A 20,372-nucleotide genomic window follows, 5' to 3' on the forward strand; every position below is an offset into this window, starting at 1 on the left:
GACGTCCCTGTTTCGCGGGGTTGGCCCCTCCTGTTTTTCTGACCCCTCTTCCCCACAAGCACGCCCAAACATACACCCCAAACAAACAGCCCAAGCAAACATTATTAAACTGAAAGATACACTCAACAAAACAACAAACTACAATTTTAAACCCTTATTTTTCACATGAACATTGCTGCAAACCCCTTTCTAAGGTGCCCCATGACACCACCACCCGCCACGCCTCCCTGCCGGGTGGGACTCGAACCCGCGATCTCCGGCTCCCCAGCACCACGCGCCAATCCGCGGAGCCCGGGCACACCACGTGACACACCGCCCTCATGCCCTGCCGTGGCGTGCCGGCACTTCCGTAAACATCGCGGCAGCTGAGTGACAGGGGGATGGGCAAATCGCGGTGCGCGGAGCTCCTAGGGGCGGGGTCTCGCCTCAGCGGATCCGGCGCCCGGCGGCGGGAACGGCAGCGGTAACAGTAACGGTAACAGTAACGGCTGCTGCGCGAGTCCCTGAGGCGGTCTGGGTGTGCCAGGGCCGCGGGGCGGGCGGGGGGATGAGCTCTGCTGCGGCCCCCCGATGCTTTGGGACTCCAGAGCGGGCCGCCACAGCTAAGCTGGGCCTGACCCGGCCCGGCCCACCCCATCCCAGTGAGGGGCCCACCCCACTCTGGCGGGTCTGGCTGCGGGGCAGGCAGGCCGGGGTAGGCCCTCCCCGGCTGAGGGCAGCGGCTGCTCCTCTGTGAGAGTTTTCGGTGACGATGCTGTAGGAGCGGTGTAAGCTGCTCCTGAGCTGCAGGGAGGCTGTCGTTCCCTTTTTAGGCTTCGAGTTTTGCAAGGGACGATGGGATTTGTAGCAGTGTTTCCGAGCTGGTTTTCCCGGTTTATTCCTGCTGGTTGTGGGTAGTTCTGCTCTTCTATGGTTTCTGAGTAAGGTATATCCTCATAGAAGTTATTGTGCATTCTTAGTTTTGTTTGGTGCTGATTTCTGCATGTGTCTCCATAATTGTTGATTCACAAGTGTATGTGATAAAATATTCATGTTCCTGTATTTTATTTTCCTAATGGTATAATATAGCAAGTGCTTTGTTTTACCAGTTTATGTTTTGGTGTGTTGTCACAGCCTCACAATGGAGATAAAAGCAGTTGTCAGGAGATATGAAACAAGAAATAAGACAGCAGGAACAAGACTGTCATCCAAATCCCGAGTTGATTGGAGACGCACTAAGAGGGAGCTCATTCTGCTTGACAGCAATGATGAATCCTCATGTGCATCAGAGGAGGAAGAGCCTACTACATCAGAAGATGAAGTAGATGAAAAAGATGGAGCTGCTGTGAGGAATATCCTTTCAGATCAGAAAGAGAAACCCCAAAGTGGTGAAGTAACAGAAGATGGTGAGGATGAATGCATTGTGCCTGGGAAAAGGAAGAGGTTGAACACCTCTGTCTTGTATGACAGTGATGAAAGTGAAGACAGTGATATACTTGTTAGAAAAGTTTTTGCCAAACGCCACTGTATAATGGATGAAGATGAGGGTTCTGAAGAACAGCAGCCAGATAAAACTTGCCCTACAGAAAATGTTTTTACTAATAGGAAACAGAAAGTGTTTGCAAAACTGAAAGAACTCGCAAGACAAAGAGCGACTGGGAGATCCTGCAGCAGTGAAAATGATGAGGTCTGGATTTTATCTTTGAAATTCAATTGGGGAAAACACTGAATGTAGGGAATGGTGAATTTAGTCAGTTGGATTTCATTCTCTTTGGGTTTTATTAATGAAAAGTCAGTACTGTCACGTTTTAACAGATGCCAGATTAACTAACAACATGAACTACTGAAAACCTTTATCTGGAGTTTAATTTTAATCCCTGAGGATTTAAGGCTTTCATTTGCTTTTTCAGTCATCCTGATTACTAAACAGATTAGAATGCAGGTGTCTACACAGTCTACACAGAAAGGAATAGCTATAGCATTCTTTTTATTTTATAAGGAAGGGATACAAAGGCTATCAATTATTTTTATCAAGAAGCAAAATACCTGCTGAAGTAACATAGTGCTCATGTTGGCATATTTCCTACAAATAGAACGAAAAGAGATACATGGAATTGATTGATCTAAAGCTGGAAGTCATTGTCATGTACTACAGAATGATCCATTTTTTGGAAATGCATTATTTCCTGTTAGTTGAACAAATGATATTATTAGAAAGTTAAAAATCTTGTCCAGTATATGTATACCAGATAAGTGCAAATACTGAGCATCAGTGCAAATGCTGAAAATACTTCTGTTTTAAAACTTAATTAGGATTCTAATGGTGAAGCAGAAACAGATGAGGAATCGCTCTGTCGCTTGTCCCTGACACCAGCAGAAGGTAGTGAAACTGATGGTGACAGCATGAAGGATTTTATAGTAGATGAAGAGGAAAATGATACAGAGCATGTAAGGAGTGAAAACCAGCCACATTGGAAGGAACTGCATACATCAGATAGCGAGTTCCTGGCATACCACATCCCACAATGTAAGATCCAAATTAGTGGCAAATCTCTGTATATAATTTGGTTGTAATAACTTGGGTGCTGTAGTAGATGTTAATGGACTATAAATACAAATACTGCATAATAGGATGTGATAGCTTAAAAGCAGGTTCCTAGAAGGCTTCTGTTTATTGTGGCATTACTCTAATTTCCACAATAAACTTTTCCAGTCTTTCTTTACCTTATTAAAGGGAGGGTACAACTGGGAGTGGGCAGGAGGGAGACAGTTCCTTATTTAGGATGAAGCTGGCTACTTAAGGTGCAGCCATTACTGTGGGGTCCAAGGAACATCATCCTTCATCTTGTGTTATATACTAAAGAGCAGCTGTGTTAATTCTGGCCAAATTCTTGAGAGCAATGTAAAGTTCTTACCATGAGCTTGGGGTTTTGTGTGGCTGGGGGGTGTTTTTTTAAAATGTGTTTTTATTCTATGGTGCTGAGACTTGGGAGCACAGGTCTATAGCAGTCTCTGAATTCATTGGTGAATTCCACCTGAACAGAGAATCAGAGGGAAAAAACTTCTCAATTTGGTCTTTTTTGAAAATTGGTCTCTGAGTGGAGCAGAGAGACCTGAACCAGAATTTTGTGCTAGTACATTCACATATTTTGTTGTTCAGAAGCAGAGATGTGCTGACTGAGCAGTCAGTTGGGGATGGTCACAATCATTTGTGTATTTCTTGCCCAGTAAAGAGATGAGCAGAATTGTATCTGTATGAAAGAAATTTAGAAAAAAAGGGAAAAAACCAAACAACCACACCATACACCTGTCCTTCTCTGGTTTGCATTTTTACCTGTTACTGATAGAGTGAATTATTCTCTTTTAGTGTTTGTAGCTCTTACTGTGGAATCTTCTTGCTGAAAGGACGTGGATTTAGGATGCTAAAATCCATTAAATCATTGGAATGAGAAGCACTGTTGAAAGGCAAGGTTTTAAAGATGTGGATTATTTTTAAATCCATGTTTAAATGACTTGAAAATTCTAAATTTACAGTAATGGAAAAAAGAATTCTTGTTACAGGAGTTTAACGTTGCTTATGTCTTTTTTGTTTTGCTGTTGTTGATAAACTGTGTTTATATTGCTTTCTTCCCAGTATCTCGCTGTGATCATTATATACACTTCCAAAGAATCATAAAGGCTTTCCTCATAAATGCAATTGATGACACTTTTCTGAGCTCATTGTATGGTAAGTAAATTGTGTTAAATAATAAAGCAGTGTATGCAAAATTACGCAAAGATGTTTATTCTAGGGAAAGGTGTGTCCCCTTATAGCATTGCAAGTCCTGAGATCTGTTGTTAGTTTTGCCATTCCTGAGATGTAGGGAAGTGGTTCTGTGTTAGTGATGAGTACTAACAGTTACAGCATGAAAGCTAAATGATTTTCAATGTAGATAGCTCTTTGAAAACATTGCAAGGTCATCTGATTTGTCAAAATATAATGTGCCTCATAGGTTTTTTTCCTGGGGAATTTAATAGATAGTAAATAATATTAGTTACGTAGATAATTTTTTTTTCTTTTCCTTTTTTTAACATTGTGTTTTCAGTTAGAACAAATTTCAGTTGCAGTCAGCACTTCTTGTCATGTTCTTGCTGAGGAAGTGCTTTTTGGCATTTGGCCTCTTGGGGCTGAACAGCAACCTCAAGTGTAGTTTCAGAAGCACTGTAGAGATGGGATTAGTGACAGGACTGTCAGTGACAGGTTGTGGAAGGAGTCAGCAAAGTGCCAAAGAGAGGGAGTTTTGGATCTGTGAGGCAATGGAGAAGAAAACCACAGGTTTCAGAAGAAAGGATGTGTATTCTTGAAACTAAAAATGTCTTTCACCTTAGTTCTTTTAGGTGCTAGTTTTATTTTTGTTTAACTGAGTGAAAACAAGTTATGAAAAGTAGTTAAGTAAACTTTGCCTTTTTATGTTGTAATAGCTTCCTTCTATTCCAAATTGTATATGCTCTGCAAAGCTAAGAACTTAGTGTCAAGGATCTGGCAGTAGATCAGCTATGCAGCTGAGCAGGAATTCATATTTTGTCCTTCTGAAAAATGTTGTTTACTATGGTCATAGCTGGGCCTTACAAAAATATATTTTCATAACAAAGTGGATTTCTCCAAGTTGATGGAAGGGAATCTCTTAATTAGTTTGACTCAAGAGCAGCTACTTGAGTAGTGGAGTTTAGACTTACTTTTTATTGTGAGGGATTTTCTTATGGTCTAACACAGCCAAGCTATTGGTTTAGTTGACTTATGGAAAATGTGTGTGTGTAAAGTACATATGAAAACCAATTAATTTTAATTGTGGTGGCTACAATGTATAGAAAGCTAGATAGCCAGCAGTCATTCTCAGTTTTGTTTCTTTGATAACAACATTCCTAAAAGGCTAGGGAAGTTGCTGAATTAGTTTGTGTGTCTGTATATGCTGTACAAACAGAACGAACTGGCCTTGAGCTCTGAAAAGTCCTGTTTAATTCCTGGGGTCCAGCACATACTTGGGAGGCAGTTGTGTTATTATAGTGGTAGTCTTACTCATCCTCATACTTACTTCTTTAGCTTGAGTAAGTATTTGGAAATAGTTATGTTGCCTACCTCATGGCATCTGACTGTGCTGCTGAGGTGTGAAAGTCAGTTTCTGTCCTTTGTAAGTGACAAAGGACTTGTCAAAATTTCTGCTGTGAAGCGGCTCAGAGCAGTTTGTTTTCATGGCTTGCAAGTTCCTCCCTTACACATTATCAACAGCTTACATGAAATGGACAAAACCCAAGATGCTTGCCCTCCTTTTCTATTCTTTTAAACAGGATCAAGTGAATTGGTCTCCATTTGGATGACAGCTTTTCATTTTAACAGTGAATGTAGAAGGTTCTTTGTGTACCAGTTCTGATACAGACTTTAAAAATCATTAAATACATTTGTTCATGGAAGATGGGTGGGTCACTTTTATAGATAACAATAGCAACGATATCAGTAGTAATTTATTAAAATAATTCATAGTTTTTAGCATGCAGAGGATTTATGTTCTTGTTAAATTTTATTTGAAGAAACTTATAGTCAGCAAATTAGTAATGACTCTTGCTGAACAGATGGAACAAGACAGAAGAAGTACGCACAAGATATGTTGCTCTCCCTTCATTATTTGGACGACCGCTTCATTCAGCCACGTCTGGAGAACTTAATCTCTAGGAGTCGCTGGAAGGACCGATACAAGGTGTGTGGCTTCCACTTTAAATATTGAAGTGGGCTCCAAATAGGTTTCTTAGTGAAGGTACAACCATTGCTATAATTTTATACGCTTTTTAAATACAGATTTGTTCTTTACCTTATGTAACTTGTTCTGGGACTTAGCAGTTTCAGAAGTATTTTATGTGTTTATAACCAGATAGACACTCAGGTCACAGAACAGAACCTTCTTAGTTACCTGAATGCTTCTGCTAACTTCCCTGGATTACTTTTTCAGGATTTTTTTTTTTTTTTTTGTGATTTGTGAAATGTTATAACAAATCTTTCTCCTCCAAAAGATAAGCTAGTATGTTCAATAATGAACCTTCTCCTTAAAAAAAGTGAAGTCAGTATGCAGTAACATAGTCATTGTATGCCAATTACTAGAACTGAATAATGGAGTATGGCCCATGGAGAGATACATTGCATGTATTTGAGTAGACCATCTGATACAGTTGCACACCTAGCCTCTCCAAAACAAAATACAGAAAGAGAGAGGAAAAAAGTAAGTGCAAGGATACAGGATACAGGAGCCATTCTTTAGGTCTGAAGCTAAGAAGAAAAGAATTTGTGAACTAGAACTGAGTGAAGTGTTGGAAAATTATTCAGAAGGTTAGCAGCTAAATGGTGAAAGATTTCAGATATGAATCTCTCAGGTTTCTCTTGCATTACTTTGTGGGAGTACAGAGTGCTCAGCAGCCTGTCTGAGGCATCTTGCTTCTTATGAAGATTCTTTTACGTTTGAAATTTGTTTTTCAGGAACGTGTGGATTGTTACCCAGATGTTCGCATAATCTTGAAAAATCCCAAGAACATATCTTGTCAGGCCTGTGAAATGAATCGGTATTGTAAGTTTAATGTGCTGCTCTCTGGAAAGCTTTATAACAGTAGAACTTTGGAAGCAGATGACTTCATGTCAGATGACAAGCAGGTAACTTCAAACATGCACCTGTGTAATTATTTTTAAGCTTGGTCTAGTGTTACAGAAAATCATACAAAGAATACAAATCTTGTCAAGACATACGATGTCTGTAATGCTAGAGGCAAGAGTGAAGCTATTCTACTTTTGTGTTTAAGCCTTACTAATTTTAAAAATATGAGGAGCATTTTGCATTTTGGAGGAGTATAGTCTTGGATTTAGCCAAGAATTCTGAAAGAAGTTCCTGTGAAACTCAAAAGGATAAATAGAGGCATTCTCCTCTGCCTCTATTCTTTCTTATATCTTGGGAAAGATGAAAAGGTTCCTGAAAAAAACTTAACTGTAATCAAGAAAAGAAATCTGATGTTTTCATATGACCTTTTTTTTTTGGCTGTATCGTAGTGATTGTTATGCTGTTTAGTCCCCATTTTTGCCACAGAATATTAGTACCTGATGCAGCACAGGTACATGCACTGCAGTAAGCACTAGTGAGTATACCCAGCCATGAGCTGGACTTCATAATAAAAAAAGATAAGGGGATCTAAGAGGCACGATAGGATTTATTGATGACTCTTGCCTGCAAGTCAAAATTGACATTTGCTTCAATTTTCCCTCTGTTTTCAGTCTCGAATCTGAGGCTCATGCAGGGCAAAAAGGAAGCTCTAGGTACTTGATATCCTGAACATCCTGCACCACATTGCTTGTCTTCTGTGGTGCACAGGGAGGCAGTCTGAAGACGTTTGTCAGAAGGTCTGACAGCACACATGAAGATTTGCATACTAACCAAAGCTCTAATAGCACACAGTTAATTTATAGTAGATTTTTGTTTTCTCAGAGAGCTTTTAATAGAAGATTATAAATCCTAAAGTGTAAGCATATCTTAAAGAAAGGAAGAACAGTGGTAAAGAAATTACAGAACTGAGTGATACTCTGAACAGGCCTGGCATTCCTAATTTTCACCAAGTACCTGAGAAATGCTATGACTTTTTTTTTTTTTTTTTTATCTTTAATAGATCCTATGCCAGGAGTCTGAGGCTTTAAATCAAGAACATAATTTGCTTCAGCTTTATGTATATTCAAAACATCAAAATGCCTGTATGCTGAGGTTAGAACTCTTGAAAACCCTTTACTTTTATGTTCACCTGTAATTCTCTTAAGACTTTCCCAGCAAGGGTCTTGCATTGGTTAGCTTTCAGAAACATTATAAAAGTAATTTCATCTCCATTTAATTACTGAGGTTTCTATTTTGCTGCAAGTAAGATTTGTTCTACATTGGGTCACTAATTCTGTGCTGACTATGCCTGTAGCATTTGGAGTGCCTGTGTGCACTCCAACTGTTCTTGTTTGCTCTAGGTCAGAAAGCTGAGTGAAATACTGCCACTGAAATGCTCATAGTTCAAGTGCAGCCTAGTCAGAATGTGCTGCTTCATTCTTCAGATTTTTTTCACATTTGCTATTTCTCATGTAGCTGTTTATCCAGGGCAAAGTATCTTGACATCTCTGCTTCATTGACACTTGAAATTGCTGCTGTCTTTTTGAGAAGACTTGTTCCTAACTACAATACATTATCAGAACTACTTGTCCAAAGTAGAAAACATATCCATTTAGTCTTGCATCTTTCTTTCATTAAGTTGTCTGTACTAAGACATTTTGGTTTGGTTTTTTTTTTTTTGAATGAAACACATTTTTCATGTTGTTGCATAATGTGGCACTAGGTAGTAATTTTTAATTACTCAAGCAGCCAGTTTTGTTATATTTCCCAGCTGAGACTTTTTTAAGACCATGACTCTTAAGAGCACAGGTGCCTCTTTAAGATTTAGGGATCTTCCCTTCACACTTACATCATCTGCCAGTGATTGTTGTGATTAAGTATGCATCTGACCTTTTTAAGAAATGCGGTTTGTGAACTCCTGTGATGAAATCAAAGCACACAATTTGTCAAGAGTAAAATACTGGTAAAGTTGTGTACCAAACTGATATCCAAGTTCTGTCTTTATTCCCTTTCTGGAGGCATAGAAGGCATATTCTTTGTGTTTGTGAGTGTAAAAGAATTTTAGAGTACAGCTGAAGTTCCTTACAGTATTTGCTGGAAAAATATCAGAAAGAGTTTTACTTACAATATATTTTGAAATGGCATATAATAGAATTTCTTACATGGAAATAAAGTGAAGACATCATCAAAATGGCAGTATACCTTATTGAAACTCAAGCCTGTATTGTTTGGATCTTTGCAAATACTCTACCTTAAGGGGGCCTCAGTCATCCCTCTCATCATTATGTCATCATATCGGGCTCTGCATTTAATGCAGAATTTAGGAAAATCCGTGCCACAGTTTTTCATGAAAAGATTGCAGACCTTTCTAGGCAGTGATTGTTAATAGACTGCTTTGGCAAGCCTGTGTGTGCACGACAGTCAGGAGAGCCAGGCTTTTCCAACAAGGCTTTTCCCCTCGTTTATTGCAGCAAAACACTAAGTCCTTGGGAATCGATTACTGGCACTGCTGCTGCAGTCCCTCACACAATCATTCTTCCTTACGTATAGATCTCTAAATGTAAATCACTACTTTTAAAACCTGCAGATTTTCATGGGAAGTGTGTGCCTAATCTGACTAGGACTAGCACAAATATTCAGTATTTATGTAGCTTTCAACTTAATTGTGGAAATAACAATAGCAATTCCCTCACTGCTGTCCAAATGATCTTGTACATAAAGCACTGGCTACTTTTCAGAAAAAAATTGAAATATCCTACCAAATATTGAACTAACTTGTTAGTTCATTTTTGTCATCTTCAGCTTAACAGTAAGAAATGAGAACTTTTTTTTTTATCCTGTGTACCCCAGCCTGCTATGTGCATGTTCAGTTTAGCTCAGGGGCTGCAGAACAGAGCCAAGAGAGAAATACACTGAGCACTTTCCAGTAATTTTTGGTAGTTCCTTTGTAATGCAGTATTTGTGTTCTTATGGTGACCTGTAGTTTAAGCTGCTAAAGGTAATGTTCTCTGCTAGTCTTTGAAGTTCTGCTGGCAATGCAATGATCAGCTTGTTCTGCCAGTTTGGGAAAAAGAAAGAAACAAACAAAAAAAAAAAAGGAAGAAGGCACACAGGGCTACATAAATTGGCACTTCAAGAACTCAATTGAGTGAAAGAGAAGGCAGGTCAGCACTGCCAGGTCAAATTGAATGGAAACACATAAGTTGGTCTAGTTTCTAAAGTTTTATTTTAAAATACTTAAGAAAAGTGGATGTGGAGAGAACAAAAACAGATCTCCAACCCCCTTCTTCTGCATAAAAGTTTCCTTTTCTCTCATCTCTGAAGCATTCAGCTTTGCCAGTAGAAGAGAAGAGAAACAGCTGTTCCAGTTTTTCTTAGGCTTGCAGTGCTTGTTCTGTGTGTAGCTGCCAATTCCCATTACTCTGTGGTCAGGGAAAATTGAATGGTTTAGAGGTATAGGTGTCCCCCACACTTTTTTGCTCCTATGTCACCTCGATTATAAACTGCTAGAGAACAGCTCAAGAGCTCTCTGCTTCGACTTTTAATCATGCTTAGAGGACTTAAGTTCAGTCATTACATGTTGTGCTGTTGTCAGTCTATGCTCCTGCATTCCATACAAAGTGATTTAACATGACTTTTGCTGATATGGCCAGCTTGAGTAGATAAGTTAAGCATTAGGACAGAGTCACTGAGAACTGCAAGGGGGAAAAAAATATAGGACGAGTACAGTACTACTGAGCTTTCTTCCAAAGCTGCATTCTGAAATAGCATTGTATTTTTGGACAGTATTTCTTGCTGTAAAAACACAACACATAATTACATTATTGGATATTTAGATATTTCCCTGTGGCATTTCTCCATGTAGAAATTGTTTACACCACACATGAATTAACTACTAAAAAACAAGTAGCAACAACTTTCAAAGTGAAAAGAGTTAGTGGGTCCCAAAAGGTGACAGGTTCTTGAGGAAACTTCTTCCACACTATGCTAAATTATAGTTAGGATGAGATGGACTGTTTGAACTGCTGACTGCTAGAAGCTGTATGGTAATGTTGTGATCATTCTGGTGTTCATCCTGCATCTTGTGCTAACGTTCTAAGTATCTCCTGCAATCTGCTGACTCAGGGAAGGAACTGAGCTTCAGGTTTGCAGAATGCTATCTCGTGTATCACATAATTTTCCTTGTACTGCATCTCATTGCTTGGGATATTTGTAAAATCATGAAATGCTCTATGAAACACCTCAACTCAATTCTTGATTGTTTCAGTATTTCAAGTGTTACTTCTGGAAATTTAAATGAATCAAGGTTATGCATTGGTCGGGAGGTCTCTCACTGCAGAAGCACCTGTACCACTAAACACAAGCCTTAGCTTTTCAGTTTTGTGGAGAGTAAGAAGTAGAGCTGTATGTATCAGGACCTAGATTTCTTTATGCTTATATTAATCATGTTGGTTTTGAGTGTAGAAAGCCTGACCTCTGAAAACCAGCCAAATGTAGGTTTCTTACCTGATAGGCTTTGTCTCCATGGGTTGAAGTAGTAATGGGTGCATCTGTGTGTCACTTGCAGGGGATAGGTTTATCTTCTGATTTGTCATTGCATGTACTTTATGTCTCTTGTGGAAATGGGACGAAACTTAAACTCTTGTGAAAGCTGGATATTCCAAAAAGGAAGGTGAACTTTGACTTGTTCTGCCTCCCCAGTTTCACATACTCCTAATGGAGATGATTGCCAAAGATCCTTGTAACCAGTGTATTACTTAGTATTTTCAGGTAAACATATTCACTGCTTAACATCTTTGTATAAAGTTTGAGTTGAAGATACTTGCAGATGCTTGCCTGTATTTAATGTTAGATGTTAATAAATCCACTCTGATTTGTACTCTAATTGTGTATTTACATGTGCATTTACTATTTGTTTATCACTAAATATTACCTAGCTATCCCTTCCAGACAGTTACAGATTAACATTTGCGCTGTATAAAACCTTGGTTTCCAAATTTTATTTTTATGAAATCCAGTCTCTATATATTTATTAAATATATGTTTCTAGTCTATCTATATTCCAGTCTATTCTGTATATAATCTATTTGTATTCATATATATTTCTTGAAGAAGTATTGACTGTTATTCAGTCTTCAAAATCCTGGAACTGTTGTTTCACGTCCCTAGGAGGTACTACATATTAAGCAAAAGTCATCAAATAATTTCTCTTTGTGTGTGTTCACTATATGGTGATTGTCTAAAACGTTAGTGATTTTGTAATAGAGTTCCACCATGAGATAGGAAGATACTGCCAATCATAGATGTGGTTGTGTTTGCAAGAAAACAGTACTGATGAGGTGCTGTTGCATAGATTTGCTGGCTGCTTGCTTGCTCAAAAATTGTTCTGTTGTGGCTGTGAAAACTATATGGTTTTGTGCTGATTTTATGCATGTAGTGTTATTATTCAAAAAAACTTCTGAGACTGACTGGCTTAGCCATTTTTTTATCATCAGGTTAATGACAGTTGTATCACAGAGAATGATTTGTTCACTTTGGCCTAGGTCTTGAAGGTTGGCACGGTGTGTGCAAACCGTACCAGAATTTATCATAACCTGAAGCACTTCAAATACAAGTTGTACATGGACTGCAGCTCTGTGACTGAGTTGGATGGTGTTGAGGATGAACCAGTCAAAGACACAGTCGAGCGGCTTTTCAGCCAGTTGGAAGACAGTGGGTGGATTCAGAAGGTACTACTGACTTAAGTGATGTATCCTTTTCCATAAAGGAAAATAAGCTGAGATCAAATTTCTGATTTAATTCATCAGTTCTGAATTACTGGGCTTCAGTAGTACAGCTCTGCTTAACCATACATCCAGTTCTGCTGACCCAGTCTCTCAAACTGTGGTGTGCTGCTGCGTTCCCATAGACATAATTTCAGAAGTTGACACAAAGCTTTTTGACAGCTGCATGATCTCTGGGTGGTGGTGGGCAGGCTCCTCTTTCATTTGAAAGCAGCAACACAGCAGACTCAAGCTGTAACTTTGAAAGATCAGAATCACATACAGGAGGCACAGCAAGAATATTTTAGTCTTCTTTTTATGCTGAAGTACTTTGAATTATTTAGAAACATTTTATGAACTCTTTTAAAATAATTTGTAACACAATTGCATTTTGCCAGCTTTCAGGTGTCAATGCCTTTGAATTGTTAATGCCATGCTTGTTAATGTATTGAAGAAAAAGAAGTCTTTATGTAATTCGATGTTGAACACTGATGAAATAATGCAAATTTTGTTATTTGCAGAGATACAATGATCTTGAAGACTACATGAATGATGCAGACAATTTCCAAGAAGAGAAAATGGATTAAGTGGTCATACAGCTCTTTGAAAGACATCTTGTAAAAAAATGAATGGCCTACTTTGTCTGCATGCACTTTACCTCTGCTTGGTCTTCAAGCCTTTTGAGGATCTGTTCCACTTAAACCCATATGCCTTTAAGCTACTGTTTGCAAATGTGCTGTATTGTTTTTTCTTATCTGTTTCAATAATAACCTAAAGTTTTACCAAATAAGTCCTTCTGGTCTTGCTGCATAGGTCACTTTTAAGTTTCCTTTTGATCTTAAAAGTAACATCTCATCTGTTTATTTGTGAAATAAAACTTCCACCTACTTACATACATTGGGCTGCATTGTAGAGACGGTAGGAGAGGCTGAGACCTTTAATTAGGTGTATTTGGAGAGCCAAGGCTTATGTTACACAAGAACATATGACTTGCATCTTGCTTTCCTATAAGATATACTTTCCTTGTTATTTGCAAGGAAGTTCCAACTATTTAGAATGATAGTTAGGGTAAACAGGACCCAAAAGCAAAGATCTGTTTCCCCTCCAAGGAGTGGGTATAGACTGTTTCAAGGCAACAGAGGAAATACTCTGCAGTCCTGACTACATTTGCAGCACAGTAGTCATTCTTCTTTAGAGAGTAGAGATGAGTCACATCACAGGCGTCACACAGGCTGTCTGCCTTAGCCATCTAAATGAACACTTAGGCCCACAGTGCCAAGCAGTTCAGGCAATTTACTGAGATTTTAAACATCAAATTATGTTGTGCAAACATAATGGCAAAAACCTGCAGTAACTGAATAATTCGGAGAATGTATTCATGTGGCCAGGCAAGATAAGCAAGAATTCTTTCAGTGTATCTTAACAGGTGGAAGTTACTCAGAATTGCGATGTCTGCTTACCTGAACTGCATGAAGCAAAGATCAGAGTTCTTTGGGGTAAGGAGTTTTGAGTAGTTGAGGAAGGGTTAAGTACTGTATTATTTATTCTGAAAAGCTAGACGTGAGCCAGCAATGTGCACTTAAGAGCCCAGAAAGCCAATTGCATCAGAAGCAGCATGGCCAGCAGGCTGAGAGAGCTGAGTCTTCTCCCTCTGCTACACCCCTCTGAGACCCCACCTGCTGTAGTGCATCCAGCTCTAGGGCCCTCAACACAAGAAAGGCAGGGACTTGTTGGAGCCATCCCAGAGGAGGGCCATGAAGACAAGCAGAGCACCTCTCCTCTGAAGACATTGAGAGAACTGGGGTTGTTCAGCCTGGAGAAGTCTCCAGGGAGACCTTACTGTGGCCTTTTTATACTTAGAGGGCTTTTAAGAAACACAGAGAGAAAGAGGGTTTATCTAGATTGGTTACAAGGAAGAAAATTTTTAAGATGAGAGCGATGAGACACTGGCACAGGTTGCCCAGAGAAGCTGTGGATGTCCCCTCCCTGGAAGGGTTCAAGACCAGCTTGGATGGGGCTTGAAGCAACCTGATCTTGTGGAATATGTCCCTGGTCATGATAATCTTTAAAGGCTCTTTGCAACCCAAGCCATTCTATGATTCTTTGCCTGTGCTTTCTGCTGTTAGTGAAATTAATTAGATGTAGCATAAGATAAGATGTAGGACACAGTGTTTTGATTCTAGTTAGGACTTGTTCCTGCATCCTCTGTATGCACATATTCTTTTATTAGTGTTCTCTGGCTGAACAATTTGGTAAAAGACAAAAATAATGTTAACACTAGGTTCTTTTGAAAAGTTTCAGAAGCAAAATGGATGAAACCTGATTTCTGATGGTTTTGTTCATAAGGACTCCCCCCATTTGTTAACACCACTCTACTGGTAACGTGCTGATCAGCCAGGCAACCACTGCCAGGTGCATCACTTAATGGTGACATTTGTTGGCTTTTTCATAGATTAGATTTGTTACTCAGTATGAATAATATAAAATGAAAAATCCCAGTAAAGAGATGGAGACTTAATCTCAAGTAAACTTATGCTGAAGAAAAATACTTCTATACCTTAACTGTGAGATATGTAAATATTCTGAGATTGGATGTATTTTATACCTTTCTCCTTGGTTACCAGAGCTGGAGGAAATATTCTTTTTATGTCTTCCTTACTGTTCAGAGAATATTGGTGGGAGCATACCAACATCAATTTTAAAGTTTTCAGGAATATGTCTCATATATATCCCTTTTAAGAAATGTGATGCCCCACTTCTCTGAAAAATCTTGGTACACTTCTTTTGGCTTCTCTATAATAATAGCAGTTGTGTTTGGTGTAGCTTTATTCTTACAAAGGAGAACTGTTCTGAAATAATTGGGGTTTGTACCATGAACCCCAATAATGGGGTGCCCTCTCAGAGCCTTCCTCACTGCTCTTAATTTCTGTAACCTCCTGAATTTTCTGAAAACTCTAAAGACCGTATGATTTTTTACTTACAGATTTACTGTCAAAATTAATGGTCAATTTCTCATTTTGCCACATTCAAACTGTTAAGCTACCTGTTAAACTTGTTTATAAACTTGTTTAATACCTGTTTAAACTGTTAAAGCTGCCAAGTTAAAAAAAAACTTTTTTTGAAACTTTGGCTAACTGATAATATTTCAGCAATACATATATTAAAATATTATTCCAGTTTTTGCTCATTTTATTCAATTTTACTCACTTTTTTATATATACATCCCAGGTTATGTTTCTAACCTCTTGGTTCACCTGATAATGTGAGGTATATACTTCTCTATTATTCCTGCAGGCATTTTCTCCAGTTCTTTGTTTTTCTGTCTCTAACGGGGAAGCAAAAGTAGCCTGCTAGAGTTTCGTGGAAGAAATTTTACCAATCTTGTCTGTGGCACCAGCAATTGGACTAGGAAAATGCCTATAACTGACTTTTCTGATTTCTGTTTCAGTAGGAAACTGGTACTTGATTCAGTTTGGCAGGGGCTGACATAATGTTTGTGTGTGTATAGTCACTCTTTTATATTCTCCTCACTGAGACTGGAGGTAGTGGTAATATTTTTGTGACTGTTGTTTTACCTGAAGAGTTTCTACAAGACAGAAAAGATGAAGTATTGTTACATCATGTATACATTTGTCTTCACCCCAGAAAATGAAAAAATTGATGAGAAGAGCTGTGTAAGTAAATATTGAGATCACATTTTCCAAGACTGGCTGTATATTCTAGTACTTGTACAGCATGAAGAGGACTCTTTACCTCCTGAGATTTTCTGTCTATAGAAATACTTGGTAAGACTATTTCTAGCAGAAAAATTTTGTGCAAATATCTAACAATGGGAAAAGTCAAAAAACTGAGCAGTCTTTCGTATTTCTTTTCCCACATTAGAGGATTTGACTGTTAGGGTGTGAGAAGGTATCGGTGTTAATTTTTGAAGTAGTAGCTCTAATTAGGTTAAAAGTACCTGGCTTAATTGAACAGTGAAGAGAACTCAGAATGTGAGTAGACTTATCATGGGTAATTAATTATTGTACCTGAGAATTACTCGGGTTCCTCTAATGGTTCAATAATTTGCTCTCCTCTAAATTCCTTAACTGGAGACTGTGATAAAATTCACACAAGGATCAGGGTTACAAAGGTGATGTTCTTCTAGGACAGAAAGCCCTTTATGGTCTGTATTCTATGTCCAGTTCTTGCAGTGAAGTACAAAAAAAGGGGATTTTTCTCATATCCCTCAGTTTTTGGAAAGAACACCATTTGTGGATCCACTGGGATGGTAAACTTTGCTAATAGTAGATAGCTGTTACTGTCAGTTCTTTGACAGTGAAGGCTTCTCCTGTTCCCAAAGGCTGCTATTTCTAGCAGTTCAGTAGGCAATTACAGACCATTCCCATGCTTAACTCCTCTAGTTTACTTTTATTTGTATAAATAAAGACTTGTAGTTTTATCCTTCTTTAAGTTTGTCTGGATAAACAGAGTGGGTGTGTTAGATAAACACATGTAAATACAATACCACTCGAAGAGAAATACCCAGCACACTCAAAATAGACTTTATAAAGTTGACTTCATGATTCTACTTTTGGAAATAAGAACTACCAATTTCTAATCTGAATTTAGAGGTGAGACAAAAGAATGTAAGAAAGTGAGATCTACCAGCCAAGCAATAACAATATGAGAAATATATTAAATTGTATTGAAAGAACCTGATTATAGTCCTTTGAGTGGATCCACTTCCCAGATCAGTTACATCATTCTTTTTTGGCATTTTTCTCAGTAAAAGAATACATGTAAAAGTAATGGCATGGGGCTGTTAAAGTTTGGTGTGTGGGTGGGTTCCTGTTTATTAAATAGGATGTAGATACAGGTTCTTCAGATTGCTCTGGGGATTATAATTTTAAAAACTGTTCAAGATGGCTTATTTTAACTGTTATCAAGATGGCTGTTCAGCCTAAAGAAGAGGCGGCTCAGGGGAGACCTCATCGCTCTATACAACTCCCTGAAAGGAGGTTGTAGCCAGGTGGGGGTTGGTCTCTTTTGCCAGACGACTTTCAACAAGACAAGAGGGCATGGTCTTAAGTTGTGCCAGGGGAAGTTTAGGTTAGATATTAGAAAGAATTTCTTTATGGAGAGAGTGATCAGGCATTGGAATGGGCTGCCCAGGGAAGTAGTGGATTCTCCGTCCCTGGAGATATTTAAAAAGAGACTGGATGTGGCACTCAGTGCCATGGTCTAGCAACCGCAACGGTGGTTCATGGGTTGGACTCGATGATCTCTGAGGTCCCTTCCAACCCAGCCAATTCTATGATTCTATGATTTTGCAGTTTAACCAGAGCAGTAATTGCATGCACCTTGTGCCCAAAAATTAAGGACAAGAAAACTGACTCAAGTTTAGTCTGACTCTGCTCCAAAGTTAAAGAATTTGCCAGGTGAGCTGTGTAATGCAGGAGCCTGCCTAGTGGGGACTACCCTAGGAAACACCTGTGGGTATAACAGGGTCATTCAGAATGGCTAAGAATCCTCACCTAACAGCAAATAATGGAAATGGCTAAAAATTAAAAGGTCTGGTCTGCAAAATCCTTCACAGGGCTGGTATTAATGTGCTGTTCCGGAGGAGTTAATATAACTTCGAAGAAATTTGATATGTGATTTCTAAACACAGATGAACGAGGTATGCACCTGGACTTATGCATGTACTTGGGTTTTTAAGTGAAATAGGTTCAGCACAGTCTTTTTGTTCCATTTTTTGAAAGTTATTAGCACAATGGGTTGTCTATGGTGAGAATTCCTGGCTGTGTACCCAGCATACCGAAGTGCTTTGCTGCCCACTCAAAGCTTTGACAGAGGTAGTGAATTCACACAGAAAAAAACGCTCAAGCATGACAACTCATGTGAGATTGCAAACAATAGGATGTAAAAAGGTTATAAATTAATGCAGATGGAAAAAGAGGTAACTAATTTTTCAGGACCTGTTATGTTAATGTTTTATCATGTTTGTGTTTATTAGAATGCCTGTGACACAAATCTCGAGTGATGTCATGATGATTTAAGAACAGTTTGCTTTTAAGAGAAGTGACAGCTAGCCAAACAAAAAATGATAGCGGCATCCAGGGGCTGTCAACATTCACCAGTTTTCTGAACAAAGCTTGAAAAGCTGAGGGATGGATTTGGGTATTTCCTCCCCTGAAACGCCAGGGGCAGCATTTGCTGTGTATTGTGCGGCCGGGACTTGCAGTGCTGCCTCGTAGCCGGCTGTCCCTCTCCTTGGGAGAACATTAAAACAGGGAACACATGAGATGCTGCCAGGCAAAAAGTGAACCTTAAACATCTGAAGTTAAAATTCAAAAATCTTTTTTTTGAAAGATTATTCTCTGAGTTCTACACAATCGTGTAAGAGAAAGAATTCCAGCAGCTTCTCTGGCATCTTCATGAGAAGCACCACTGATTTCACGCTCCCACAGCAACTTTGAAAACCCCAGCCAAGAGCATTGGAAAACACTCTTGCTTGTCCTCCATGAGGTTTATGTGTTACTGTTCCACATGTGTTCTGTGACTGACCCTCTTGAACCCAGCAGTGACGTCAGAGTCATAATGAACAAATAAAAGCCCTAGCAAGGCCTGAAGCAAAGGTAACATCCATTATTTTACAAACATAAAAATTTCATATTTTTTTCCAACTGTGCCAGCCCATTGTTCTCAATAGATGCATGGTACCATTATGTATCAAATAATAACCCGCTCTTCCTCAGTTGTTCAAGGTTAAATAAAAAAAATCTCTTTTTCCTGTTAGCAATAATGCCTTCCTCTGACTGCAGCACATCCACAAACCTGTCTTCCCCAGGCCTTGTTCCTCAGTGAAGAATCAGTCTTTGCTGCGGCACAAGTGGGTCTGAATGTGCTGGAGGCTCTGGCTGCTGCTCACACAGCCACATCCTAGAAAACCACATGGATGTTTGTTGCAACATAAAGGAGATAGTGAGCATGAAAGTGAGGGCTTTCACATTTCCCATATGTCCAATGCTGCCTGTCTTTTATGTATTTTGGCAGAATTTCCAGGAATGTGTCATTTCGTCATTGGCATTCAAAGCATTTGCATGTATGACCTTGGAAGGGAATAAAACCACCTGAGAGGGTATGAGGGTTTCTCACCTTCCTCACCTCCTCACCTTAACAATCCTGGTATGTTGTACTGAAATTTGTGTATTTTCTTGAGTGGACCCACAACAGAACTAAATGAGATGATGCACCCTTGTGTTGGGGCTGTAGAGTCCCAATTGTCCTTAAAGGCAGGGATTCTGTCAGGGATGCATCTCAGCATGCTTGGAAGCCATTTTTATTCCCAAGGAGGTATTTTGGAATTCAGCTAATATGGCTACAGTACCATAAGTGTATTGCTTTAATAAAGCCTATCAGATCACCAGATCCCAGCTCTTGCTGCAACCTCCTTCACAGCTTACCTACAGCAACACGCAGAACCTGTCAGGTGCCACTGGCAGCAAGGTCAGCACCAGGGGCCAGATCTCTCACTTGGCCACCCCTGCTCCAAACGGAGGAGTCGTGCAAGAGAAGCGCCAAGACTGTGACTTTCTCAGGGAGGAACTGAAGTCCAGGCGCTGCGTGACTTTGCCTCGGACACCCAAGAAGCACATGTCAGAGCCCGGAGCTCCCACATCCCAAGCCTGACCTCGTGTTGTGCATCATCCCGTGCCTGAGAGCGCCGTAGAAGGCACTGCTTGTTTTTCTACCGTCTGTTCCAGAGAAATCCAGCTGGTAGAGGAGCGCAGCGCTGTGATTTATTTGAGAACTCCCTCGTACTCGCCTGAAGGTCTCACCGCCGGAGGAGGAGGAGGAGGGAGAGCGGACTGCAGCGCTCTTCGGCGGCAGCTCGGGCGGCGGACAGCACGCCCGCCCCAGCCCTGCACCCAGGTACAGCGCGGGGAGGGGAACGGGGATTTCCTTGGCTTCCTCCCATGCAAATACCCCCAGG

General features: G+C 39.6%; 1 protein-coding gene across 3 annotated transcripts; it reads left to right on the forward strand.

Annotated features, from left to right (window-relative positions):
* Positions 1 to 416: 416 nt before the first annotated feature.
* Positions 417 to 13,425, forward strand: CCDC82 (coiled-coil domain containing 82). Of its 3 annotated transcripts, none has more exons than XM_030454670.1 (8): positions 417 to 469; positions 1,114 to 1,666; positions 2,293 to 2,506; positions 3,614 to 3,706; positions 5,587 to 5,711; positions 6,482 to 6,652; positions 12,176 to 12,361; positions 12,916 to 13,425. In XM_030454670.1, exons 2-8 carry the CDS (start codon positions 1,121 to 1,123, stop codon positions 12,979 to 12,981), a joined length of 1,401 nt encoding a protein of 466 aa, XP_030310530.1. In that variant the 5' UTR covers positions 417 to 469; positions 1,114 to 1,120; the 3' UTR covers positions 12,982 to 13,425. The 3 variants fall into 3 exon arrangements, with proteins under 3 accessions (XP_030310530.1, XP_030310520.1, XP_030310526.1); XM_030454660.1 differs by having other exon boundaries at positions 423 to 475; XM_030454666.1 differs by lacking the exon at positions 417 to 469 and adding an exon at positions 653 to 925.
* The last annotated feature ends 6,947 nt before the right edge of the window (positions 13,426 to 20,372 follow it).

The sequence above is a fragment of the Calypte anna genome, chromosome 1, assembly GCF_003957555.1.
Source record: "Calypte anna isolate BGI_N300 chromosome 1, bCalAnn1_v1.p, whole genome shotgun sequence".
In the NCBI taxonomy this organism is placed as follows: Eukaryota; Metazoa; Chordata; class Aves; order Apodiformes; family Trochilidae; genus Calypte; species Calypte anna.